Source organism: Phragmites australis, chromosome 5 (assembly GCF_958298935.1).
Source record: "Phragmites australis chromosome 5, lpPhrAust1.1, whole genome shotgun sequence".
NCBI classification, from domain to species: Eukaryota; Viridiplantae; Streptophyta; class Magnoliopsida; order Poales; family Poaceae; genus Phragmites; species Phragmites australis.
The window spans coordinates 5246061-5259096 of record NC_084925.1 but is presented as its reverse complement, the minus strand read 5'-3'; the positions used below and the strand labels follow the sequence as shown (position 1 = coordinate 5259096).

The window sequence follows — 13036 nt, the reverse complement described above, 5'->3', positions numbered from 1 at the left end:
GTGCTTTTGTCTTTTCTAAAAAGCTGCTTTTGGATTTTAGCTGTTAGATTTTATAATAATTTTTTGGCTTTTCAGAACACTACTTCTCAGAAAAGCTACTCTCAACTACCTTCTCAGCTTTTAGTTCATTTCCTCATAACCAGTCTTCTAGCTTCTTCAGAAACTACTTTTTAGCAAATCCATTTATTTGTGCTTCTGACAGAAGTAGAAACCAGAAATAGCCTGACAAACCTTAATAAAGCTTCTTTACTCACAGTGATCATTTCCTTTTGGGTTCTCTTCTTCTTTTGAAGCGAAAACAGTCGTTGTGTTCATCTGACCAATGGTATACGTTGTTGGGGTGACAGCAAAGTGAGGATATGTTCGACTCAAGAGTCACTGAAGTGGCATTTTGAATCGATGGTTCGTATAAATTATGTATTCCAAACTCTCAACAGCAGTACAGATGCCCGAAATATTCCGCAAAGATTTTCCTTTTCGCGGGTAGCAAATGATTTACTCTTCTCTGGGAAAATGTGATGCAAATGATGAAATGAATGATACATTTCTTCGTTCTCACTAGTATAGCAAAGCTGATATTGCCGCTCGGATAAGAATGTTTCCAGCATCAGTTGTGTAAGTGATCGGATAGTACTATAACATAGGTCGATCCCCGATTCTCCACATCTTGTTCATCTTCCTTTGAAAAATGCGATCTTTCCTGGCTAATTGCTACTACCTCCCAACAATCGAAGACCCGGAGTTGCCGTAATCCGATGGATCCAAATCCAGAGTCGAATTGTACACCGCCGAGAGCGAGACGAACACCTCGTCCATGGACGGCCGTGCCCGGGGCTCCTTCGCCACGCACCGCAGCGCCAACGCCGCCATGGCGAGCGCGAGGTCAAGCGGGTAGTCCCCGTGCAGCCGCGGGTCCATGAACGCGCGCACCTTGACCCGGTCGACGTCCTCGCCGTCCGCCACCAGCCTCTCCTCCGCGGACTCCCACAGAAGCGTCTCCTCCTCCCCCTTGTTGCCGCCATCATCCGCGAACGCCGCCTCCTTCCCGGACAGCAGCTCCAGCAGGATGACCCCGAAGGCGAACACGTCGAGCTTGGGCGTGATGAGGCCGTGCTCGAGGTACTCGGGCGCCAGGTACCCCTGCGTGCCCACGACGTGGCGTGTGAGCTGCGCGCCGCCGTCGGCCGCGGTGACCGCCCGCGCCAGCCCGAAGCTCGACACCTTGGCGCGGAAGTCGGCGTCGAGGAGGACGTTGCTGCTCTTGAGGTTCTTGTGAACGCATGGCGGGTTAGTGTAGTTGTGGAGGTAGTTAAGCCCGTCGGAGACGTCGAACGCCACCTGCACGCGCTGCCTCCACCGTGGGGTGTTGCCGCCGCCGCCGCCGTGGAGCCAGTCGCTGAGCGCACCGTTCTCCGCGAACTCGAAGACGAGGTAGGTGTCGCCGCGGTGGACGCAGAGGCCCGACAGGCGGACGAGGCAGGAGTGGTTCACGCGATTCAGGATGCCGACCTCGCCACTCACGTCGCCGGACACCCGCTTCACCGCCGCCGCGTCGCCGTTGATGACGGCCCGGTACACCGACGTGCCCGTCACCCTCCGCTCCTCCGAGAACCCCGCGGTGGCCTTCTCCAGCTCCGAGTACTTGTACACCGTCAGCGACTCCACGGCACCGCGCACGTCGCTGGCCACCAGCGGGCTCGTCCACCACGAGGACGAGGAGGTCGTGGTGGTGGTGGTCTGCTTCCCCGACGCCAGGGCACCGTAATCCGCCGACGCGGACACATCGATGACCACCTTCCGCGGACGGTCGCTTTCCCCATTCCCGCGCCGCCGGCGCCGCCGGGCGCGTAAGAAGAGCAGGCCGAGAACGGCGGCCAACGCAAGAGCGCCGCAACCAGCACCAACCCCAACGGCAACCCACCTACCGGCTCCCGAACCACCCGACTGCGCCGGCGGGGCCTGCGGCGGAGTCGGCGCAGGGGGCGGCGCCGGGGAGGCGAGCATGTCCGCCGTGGGCGCGGCCTTGAGCGGGATGAGCAGCGTGGTGAAGGGGTATATGATGTCATCCTTAGCAAGGCTGTTGGCGTCGAGCACCGCCTGCGCGTCAACCCGGAACCTCGCGGCGATGGCGGTGACGTCGTCGCCCCACATGACGAGGTAGGAGAGCAGGTGCTTGACCCCCGCGGCGGCCTGAGCGGGCGAGGGGCACGCGCACCGGAGCGGCACGGTGAGGATGTGCCCGGAGACTAGGCCGCGGCTGTCGAGCCGGGGGTTCTGGGCAATGAGCGCCTGGCAAGTGGTGAGGCCCTGGTAGGTGATGTTGGCGATGATGAAGTAGGTCTCGCCGAGGAACTGGATGGTGTAGGAGGCGTTGTGCTGGTAGTACCCGCCGGGGGTGCAGGCGCAGGGGACCGGCGCGAGGACGAGGCTGAAGGCGGCGAGTGGGGACACCGTCGGCACGGCGTTGGCGGCGGCGACGGCAGAGACGGAGGAGTTGAGGAGGTAGGAGATGGAGACCGGGGAGGCGTAGAGCGGCGGGTAGGAGCGGAAGACGAGGAAGGCGTCGCAGGGAGGCGGCGCGGAGGTGGCGTTGCAGGTGTAGCCGAGGACGGAGCTGCCATTGGCGGCGTAGCAGGCGTCCTGCTTGTTGGCCTCGTACTCCTGCTGCGCCCGCGCCGCGACGGTGAGGAGGAGGAGCGCGAGCGCCACTGCGGGGAGCACCCCTCCTTGGTGCGGAGGAGGTGGAGCCATTTGTTTGCTTTGGGTATTCCTGCAGGGACGGGGCGGCGGGTTGGGTATTTGAGGAGCGCGGCGGTGAGGGGCGGAGTCAAGCAGTCAAGCTGGAGCTGCACTGGACTGGACTCACCTGAGGAGGTCAACCCTTTCGTGCTTTTCAAGCTAACTGATGTGATGTGGTGGTACCATCTGTTGGTCACAAAAAGGACATAGGATTGGATGACTAATCAGACTCTATGAAAGAAAGAAAAAGTATGGACACAAACGTTATTTCTGTCTTATTATTCATCTTACATAATATTTATTAATATGTTGGTACTCTTATTTACTTTATAATTTTTGAATATATAATATAAATCTTAATATAAATAAACAATCTTAATAGCCCATTCGATCTATAGCCTATTGATTTTTTCTCTTCCGTACTAAACTTCAAATCAGAGTCTCACCTGCTCGGCATATCCTTTTTATTTTACATTGCTATTTTTTAAAGCACTAGAATAACTTATGGATACACTTAGACTCTTACATCATCATATGTACATACTCATATATTGCAATTTTGGATGAACAAAAATTTCAGCTATTTCTCGCCATCCGTTGGTGAGGCAATCCACAAAACGCCATGGAGGAGTGCAACGTCCACAGAATGCCATCCATAAGCTGCAACTCAGTCTCAGCACACCATTCCTCTCTCACTCTCTATTTCTTTTATTTTTAGCCTAAATTGGCATGCGCTGAGATCGTTTTGCCCCTTCTCTACAGTGCACACAACACACATATGCTCTATGACCCAGATGCACGCACTCAACACAGAAGCACACCTCGGCCACCCTAATCCTAGACCGGCAGCGGTGGGTGAAGGCATCGGCAACGTTTTAAGAAAAGATGAATTGTGATATTTAGAATTATTTCGGTTTTAAAAATAATACAGGATAAACTATATCAAATTCTATCTAGATGTATTTTATGTTTATCTAGTATGTCTAATCTACCGATCAAAGTGTTTGCAATATATCTAAGAAGGTAAATTGTAAGAATGTAAGTGCAGGAACATAAATAAGGTAGAGAGAGTAAATTCGGCATAATGAATTTTTTTCCGTGTTTCAATGGCATAAATGTTAACCCTAGTCTATGTTAGAGCTCCATAAAGAATATGCTCTCGGTCGACACCCGTTCACGGCTCTTGAGCCACTAAGTCACAAAGATAAGATCTTCACCCGGATGAGCCACCAAGCCACCAAGGTAAGGTCTCACCACTAGCCTCTATTTCGGTTTCTTGCCGCTGTGATCACTTCGGAGCTTGAGCCACCAAGGTAAGGGTCTCTGCGTCCCCCACACCAAGTCGAAGGGTCAACAAACTTACCGGTGAGTCACCAAGACTCCAATGTGCCAGCGTACCACTTGGTACAAGGTACTCCTTCATCCACTCTCTAGGCAGCAATCACCTAGCAATACTCTCTCTAAGCCTATAAGCATTAATCACTCACTAATCTTATGTTTAGTCACCTTGGATAATCACATTAATCACTTTGAGGCTTTGGAAGTCTTCGTAAGTGTCTATGAGCTTCCTCTAGACTCCAGTAGCATACCACTTGTCGGAGGGTGAACTCCTATCGCAGGGATTCGGAGGGACCCTTTTTTGAGATTCGGCCGAGGGGATGATTCTGAATATGTTTGCGGGAGAAATAAATGGGTGTAAATGCGATGGCAGGGGGATGGAATGATCTAATGCAGAATGCAGTAAATGCACTGGAGGGATTTTTAGACAGGTTCGGGCCGCACTGAGCGTAATACCCTACTCCTGTGTGGATGCTATAAATGCCCGGGAATGTCCCTCAGAGATGTTGCTGGTTACAAGAATGTTTGTCTATCCTAGAGCTTCGGGCTCCTTGTTCTTCGGTGGTCTCAGCTTCTGTGCTTGTACTGAGGTGTTCTTCTGTCTTCACTCTGGATTCTTCAGCCTCTGAGAATGTGTATCATAGTCTCCTTTTGTCCGTGCTCGCCGGCTCTCTTAAATACTCGCCGGCGGTAGCATGCCCCGAAAGGGAGGACACGAGTTCCAAGGCGCCATAAATGGAAAGGCAGTCATCATGTGCTGCTGCGCGAAGTGATGAGGGGTTGAAAACGCGCCCCTCGCCCTGTCTTGGTCGTCATGATGGCGTTGGCAACGGGCGCCGTGGAGAGGGCCCACCGGGCAGCGACAGAGTAGCCCGGCGTGCCCGCCCCGTCTTGCTCGCCTAACACAGCAGGGTGGTAGGCGGGGCGCCTTGGGCCTCGCGATGCTATCCCGAGGCACGCCGGATGACGCGGGATGGGACCCGTGCATTAAATGTCCCCACATCCTCCTGCCAGGATGTGGCAGGGACTAACACCGAGCGTGGCAGGAGCAGTTGGATGTGACAGGCCACGCGCCCTCTTAAATGCGGCATCGGGCCTTTCACTGGCTGACACCTCACCGCTGAACCCCTGTGAGGGCCACCGGCGAAGGACTTCTTGGGCCATCGGGGAACCGAGTGCTCGGGGGTCACTGTTCACATCCCCGAGCACTCTCTCTTGGAAACGCGCTCTCTTGGTCCTCGGGGAATCGAGTGCTCAGGGCCACTGTTCACGGCCCCGAGCACTCTCTCCCGGAATCGACTGTTCGGATCCTCGGGGAACCGAGTGCTCGGTGGCCGCTGTTCGCAGCCCCGAGCACTCTCTCCCGGAACTACCTTCCTTGAGTCCTCGGGGTACTCGGGTGCTCGGGGGCCACTGTTCATGACCCCGAGCACTCCCTTCCTGACACTTGGTCTTCGCAGATCATCGGGGAACTTGGGCACTCGGGGGCCACTGTTCATGGCCCCAAGCACCCCCTCCCGGGACTTAGTCTTTTCGTACCCCGCAGAGATGATACCCGCGGAAGGGCGCCACGTGGCGGATTGCTGACCTGGTCTCAGGATTCGGGGACCCCTGGTTCCTGATTCACCGACACCACCCTTCAAATGACTAAGTGGAGGGGTATTTATAGCCTCAAATCTACGAACTAGCCATTAACCCAATGGCTCAGAAAAGTTGTTAACACCGGATGATCCGGTGGGAATAATAGTACTAACACCGGATCATCTAGTGAGTATACTCTCACAAACTAGCTGTTGGACCCCACTCAAGCCTCTTTGGACACCGGACACTCCGGTGTATATTTCATCTCCATCACTGGACTATCCGGTGAGTTATCCTAAGCCATCCAAGCATTTCCTTCTTCTCTATGTAAATTGCTCTGGTGTTAGCATCCGGTGCACATCACTTCATCACCGGACTATCCAGTAGTTGATATCAGCCAACCGAGTCAATGCAACCCTCTCTAGAAATAATGCTCTGGTGTACATAGCATTCATCACCAGACCACTGGTGTCTTGAACTTCGTTCTTCAACACTTAGCACCATGTGTAAATTAGTCTGGTGTTATGCCTCTGGTGTGTACAACACATACATCCGACCTTCTAGTGTGTTGACCTCCTTCTGTCCACTTGCACTGTTCATTATCCGGTGTGTGCAACACATTGATCATCAGACCATCCGGTGCTTTGATCTTCATCTTCAATGGCTGCAACTTTCTCTAGACAAAATGCTATGGTGTGTATCTTCTCTGATCACCGGACCATCCAGTGAGGTCTTTAGGCCTCTCTCCTCTTTGTCAAATATGCTCCCCGTGAGTTCAACACCCAGAGCACTAGAACATCCGGTAAGGTAAATGTTCTTAGGATTTCTCCAATTCAGTCTAACTTTGTCCTGACTACGGTGGCTTTTTCATGTATTGAATCCATAAGACCTACTAATATATATTCTTAACAATCATGTTAGTCTCATTGACTATATTGTTATTAATAACCAAAATCACAATCATGGCATAATGAGACCATTTTCTCTATAATCTCCCCTTTTTGGTAATTGATGACAACACAACCAAAGGAAATGGCAAATAATAAATGATACCAAATATAAAGATCATAAGCGATTACAAAGTCTTACCACGTTGTTTGGATGTATATTCTTACCACTTAGTCCCTCTTTGTTGTGGCTCTCCATTTCTTTATTGCCACTATCTCCTTTGAACGACCTATATAAGAGCTTCTCTTTTGTCAATCTAGACGCCTAGCATATTTTCTTCTCCCCATTTGTCGACTTCGGCATTCCTAGACATCTTGCTAGTTGCTACAATCTCCTCCATATTGTTCATCTTGCAAACTGGCATCTTGCTTTGGTCATCAAAACTCTCCCCCTTTATCAATAATCCCCAAAAAAGACTATAAATACATGTTGAACTCAAAGAAAAAATATTAGAGTACATAGGAGAGTGATTCATAAATCATGATCCAATAAAAGGATACCAATTATATGGATATCACTATAAATGAATGATACCAATTGTAGGTTATAAAAGTACATGGATCATAATGAAACTCACATAATATAGTCTAAACTCCTCCTATATGTGTGCATATATACAATGAGAAAGAAATATATGCACAACTAGATAATATGTCAACATAAAAAGTTTAAGCTATATTATGTATGGAGGTAGCTTAAATGAATAAAAGATTTGACAATGATAACAATTGAAACATTTAAGCATTACATACCTCCGGGGATATTTTGATTGCTCCATGAGACTAGAGACTACAAATGATGTCACTAGAAACACATGTCAGTCTTAAAATCACAACCTATAGGATATACTCCCCTAAAAGGGTGCATACAAGTGTTGAATACTTGTGAGATATATGCACTTATTATTGATAATAATAGGGATTTAACCAATAGATTGGATCATGATATATGAAAGATACTAATTATAAAAATTAGTGCCATGTAAAGAACCCATAACTAATAAACTATTTAGGTTGCTCATAGATTAGAGATAAACACAAGTAACGTATCATATGAAAACCTACAATAGATATTACAATAAATTAAAATAAGCATATACAATCTTAGATGAGGCAAATAAGCTAAAAAAAAAAATGTATGAACATAAGTCTAGTTACCATTTTCCTCTTTTACCTTTGGATGTGGATTTAGGTATGTGATGATCATAATCTTCATCAATGTACTCATTCTTGTAGATTTGGATTCTTTGTTTGAACCTTCACTTTATCTTGTGAACCAAGTCTCCAAATCTACATAGACCCTTTAGGTTTTAAGTCTTCTTTGAAACCCAAACCGATTAGGGCCCCTTCATGTTGGTGATGACTTTCTTGGACACCTAAATGGGTTGGTTCCACCTCCAATCCGTTCTTCCAACTATGTGTGCAACCACCTTACTATTGTCCTTCTTATTGAGCTTATAGTGGTTGCTCTTGATCTTGATCTTGTAACTGGGCTTGGTGTAGAGGTTAGAGATCTTATTGGAGAGGTTCATCATCTTCTTCTTCTTCTCCTTGGTCTCCTTCTTTACTTGTTTGCATTGGAAGGACTTCTAGACTTTTTGATGGTATTTAAAGCATGTCACAGTGAACCTCTTCGTAAGCTTCTTCACCATGAAATCACGATTATCTTGAGGAGGTTAGACATGTCCTTTGCCCTTTAAACTCGTTAAGTCCTACTTGAGCTTCTTCACTTCTTGCTTAAACTCATCATTCTCTTATGCAATGAGGTTGTTAGATGATTCTATAAAAATATTCTTAATGTATTTCTCATTGAAGGGGGTGAGCTAGATAAAGCAATTAAATCATCATAAGAAGTAGAAGCATCTACCTTAGAATTGAAATTAAATAGAGAGATAGATTGCTTCAAAGGGACCTTAGTTTGAGATTTAATGCACTCAAATTTAGCTTTAAGCTCTCCATGCTCCTTGTTTAGCAAATTAAATTTGCACAATAATTATTCATAATTAGAAACAAATGTAGCATGAATGTCATTAAGTGCTTTGCATTTCTTAAGCTCTTTTGATTGTTTCTTAAGAACCCTTTGGTACTCAATAATCAAATAAAAAAGTCCATCATAGGAGAGAGAATCTTTATCGGATTCATCATCACTTACATCGCTATCCATATATTTGGCCATGAAACACTTGAGTGATGACTTACGCAATGACGACTTGTGTGATAACGACCTTGAGGAAGAACTTTTCTTGGAGGGGAGGATGATAAAGCTTTCATCACTTAAGCTTGACTCTTCATCATCGCTCACCCATTTTCATATGCTTGTGAATACCTTGGCTCTTCCCCTTGTCTCCCTATTGTTCTTGATCTTCTACTCCTTGTTGGTGATGCGAGATCTCATCCCATCCTCGGTGGCTCTTCAAATATCCAATTCTCGAGCTTGCAAATAACAAGTCATTAGAATTTTCCACCAAGAAAAGTTTGTGCCATCGAAAACTGGAGCACTATAGGAATCCATCTCAACCCCGAACGTCACAACTCACTAGGTGGTAAGCCTAACGTATCACAATAAAACTAAGGCTCAAATGCAACTTAAATTGACAAAACCTTATGAAAGGTGTGAAGCTCTAGCACAAATTGTAAAGTTAGATGTGAGCCCTAGCTCTGATACCAATTGAAGAGATTAGTGATGTCCTAAGATGGGGTGAATTAAGACACTTAGATCTATTTCGGCTCCAAAAATAACACAAGATAAATCTGTATCAAATTCTATCTAGATGTGTTCTAGGTTTATGTAATGTGTTTACTCTACCAAAGCGCTTGCAACCTATCTAAGAAGATAAATTGCAAAAATGTAAATGCGAAAACGTAAATAAGTTAGATAGAGCAAACTCGGCACAATGAATTTTTTTCTCATGGTATCGATAGCATGAATACCAACCCTAATCCATGTTGGAGCTCCACAAAGTATATGCTCCTAGTCGGCACCTGGTCACGACTCTTTAACCACCAAATCACAAAGACAAGACCTCCACCCGAATGAGCCACTAAGCCACCAAGGTAAGGTCTCATCTCTAGCCTCTCTTTTAGTTCCTTGCCGTCGTGATCACTTCGGAGCTTAAGCCACCAAGGCAAGGGTTTCCGCGTCCCCACACAATCGTCTTGCCGCCGCTCCACACTAAGTCGGATGGTCAACAAGCTTGCTAGCGAGCCACCAAGACTCTAAGGTGCTAGCGTACCACTTAGTACAAGGTTGGATCACTCCCTCATCCACTCTCTAGGCAGCAATCACCTAGCAACAGTCTCTCTAGGCCTATAAGCACTAATCACTCATTAATCTTATGTTTAATCACCTTGGATAATCACATTAAACACTTTGATGGCTTAGATATCTTCTTAAGTGTGTATGAGCTTCCTCTAAACTCCAACAGCATGCCACTCCTTCAAATGACTGAGTCAAGGTGTATTTATAGTCTCAAACCCGTGCACTAGCCGTTAACCCAATGACTCAGAATAGTTGTTAACACGGATGATCCGGTAAGAACAATAGTACTAACATAATATCATCCGGTGAGTACACTCTCACAAACTAGCCGTTAGAACCTCACTCAAGCCTCTGTGAACACCAAGCACTCCGTTGTATACTTCATCCCTATCACCGGACTATCCGGTGAGTTATCCTGAGTTATCCGAGCCTTTCCTTCTTCTCTGTGTAAATTACTCCGATGTTAGCATCCGGTGCACATCACTTCATCACCGTACTATCCGGTGAGTTGACTTCAGCCAACCGATACAATGCAACCCTCTCTGGAAATAATGCTCTAGTGTACACAGATTCATCACCTGATCATCCGGTACCTTGAACTTCATTCTTCAACACTTGGCACCCTGTGTAAATTAGTCGGGTGTTAAGGCTCCGGTGTGTACAACACATACACCAGACCTTCCAGTGTGTTGACCTCCTTTTGTCCATTTACACTGTTCATTTGTCCGGTGTGTGCAACATATTGATCACCGGACTATCCGGTGCTTTAATAATTAACTTCAATTGCTGCAACCTTCTCTGGACAAAATGCTCTGATGTGTACCTGCTCTAATAACCAGACCTTCCAGTGAGATCTTCAGGCCTCTCTCACTTTTATTAAATATACTCCGGTGAGTTCGACACCCAGAGCACCAGACCATCCGGTGAGGCAAATCTTTCTGGGATTTCTCCAATTCAGTCCAATTTTGTCCTGGCTGCGGTGACTTCTTCATGTATTGTATCTATGAGACCTATTAACATATATTCTTGATAATCATGTTAGTCTCATTGACTATATTATCATTAATCACCAAAATCACAATCATGACCTAATAAGACCATTCTCACTACAACGAGCACGTCTAGGCCATGGCGTCCGACCAGCGCAGCTGGGCGTGCGCTGGCGGCTATGCAGAAGGGGCAAAGCCCCCACGGCTGGGCACGGTGGGGCGACACGCTTGCCTAGCTAAGTGTGACGCGCGGTGGGTGGCTGTGGAGAATGCCAGGCATGCACGTGAAGGCGACTCGAGTGCAATGGCCATGGCTGAAGAATCCAACATCAACAGCTCAAGATGAGTAAGATTATCCCGGTTCAGAAGTTGGCCCAAGGATGAATTGATGTGTTTAGGATGGATAGATACAAACAATTACCTGAATTCTCAAATTGGATGTAATTTTTGGACTATTTATATATGCTTGGACATGTAAAGTAATCTGGATGCTTGGTAAATTGCTTGTGTCATGTTATTTGACGCATGTAAAAATTTTGTGGCATGTTAAAACATCATTGTTCTTCAACCATTACATATGCAAAAATAGGTTATAACTGCTATCTGGTTTGATCCAACCATTATGGAGTGAAAATTCGTGTGATGTGACTGCAGGGGCAAAACAGTCATAGCGCTTGCCAATTTAGGCCAAAAATAAAAGAAATAGGGAGGGAGAGGGGAAAATGGTATGCTGAGACTGAGTTGCAGCTTATGGATGGTATTTTGTGGAAGTCACGCATGGCGTAGTCTGAATTTCCCCTTTTCTCAACGGATCATGCAGGTGCAATCATAGCACGGATTGGAAATTCATTGAAAACCGTTCAGTATTCACAATATTCGTGTAATTCGGTCCGTACCGTATTCTAAATTCAACCGATTTTCCAAATTAAATTAAAACAATAAAAATTTAAAAATACTAGGGATAATTTTAAGAATTTATGTGAACTTTGTTTTTCAAAAGTAATGGTGTTTGCATCATATTTTATGGAGAGTAAGTTTGAGAAAAAAAATGCTAAAATGAGCTGTATGAGTAGGATGATTTGGCCCAACATGTTAAGTAAAAGATTAACATATAAACACATTTTTTTAATCATATCTTAAGAGGATTTTTAAAATTGGATTCACTTCATTTAGAGTTTTATTAATTTCTCCATAATTTTTACAAATTTCACAGGCGTAAAGTGAACATGTTAAGAAATGACACTATAATTAAAATTTCATGTCTACCATTATTTTTCCAACATAAAGAATAGTATAAGTAATCTAATAAAAGTGGTTTCAATAATTTTGGAGGTGTGACTAGTGAGTTATGAATTAATCTAGTTACAACACATTTACACAATCATGCATGGTACATAACTATTTTATAAGTTCATGTATTTTTAAAAGACATAGGATTATATAAGAAGACTAAAAAAATTGGTTTCATATTTTTTATTATCAAATAATTAACTATGCATTTAACTAGATTTAGTAAATTCATTTAGATAGTTATAAGGGAATAAAAAAATTTGTTTCACTTGATTTGAAGTTCGGATGAATTATTTATTGATTTTACAAGGTTGAACTAATTTTTTTTAAAAAAAAACTTCACTGCATTTTGGGAAATGCACTCAGCAAATCAGGAAAACCAAAAGGTTTTCGAAGAATTCGTTTGAAATACGTTCAATGCAGAAAATTAAAAAAATACGGTCGGTTTTCGGTTGAATTCGAGCGGTTACTAAATGATCGATTCAGTCAAATTCTCACTGAATTTTACAAATTTAACTGAGTGAATTTGATCGTACTCTCATCGAATTTTGAATGATTGTTTTTATATTCACAAATTTCGGAAATTTTGAATATTTTTTTTTTTGAAATTTGGTAAGTTCCGGTTTTCAACTATAAAACGGATTTGTAAACTTGATTCGCAGTTAAGCTAGCAGCAAATGACGACGTGCACGATACGTAGAGAGGAGCGGCGATCGGTCAAAAACGACGGGTCCATGGCCACGGGGTCGGTCAGCCGTGACACGGAATAATGACGCCGGCGACGTGAGTGTAGGGTCCAGTGGCGTTCACGCTCCCCGTCCACACTTCACGGAACATCATTGCTTGCTGGCCCGGTCGCGGGATTGACCGTCTCAGTGCGCTCCTCGCCGTAT

General features: G+C 45.6%; 1 protein-coding gene across 1 annotated transcript; it reads right to left on the bottom strand.

The window, feature by feature from the left end:
- Window positions 1-592: 592 nt before the first annotated feature.
- On the bottom strand, window positions 593-2754 carry LOC133917399 (protein LYK5-like). Its single transcript, XM_062361298.1, has one exon. It carries the CDS (start codon window positions 2749-2751, stop codon window positions 715-717), a length of 2037 nt encoding a protein of 678 aa, XP_062217282.1. The 5' UTR covers window positions 2752-2754; the 3' UTR covers window positions 593-714.
- Between the last annotated feature and the right edge of the window lie 10282 nt (window positions 2755-13036).

Coding starts and splice junctions, on each gene's coding strand:
- LOC133917399 (XM_062361298.1), bottom strand. CDS start 2,751: ATGGCTCCACCTCCTCCGCACCAAGGAGGGGTGCTCCCCGCAGTGGCG.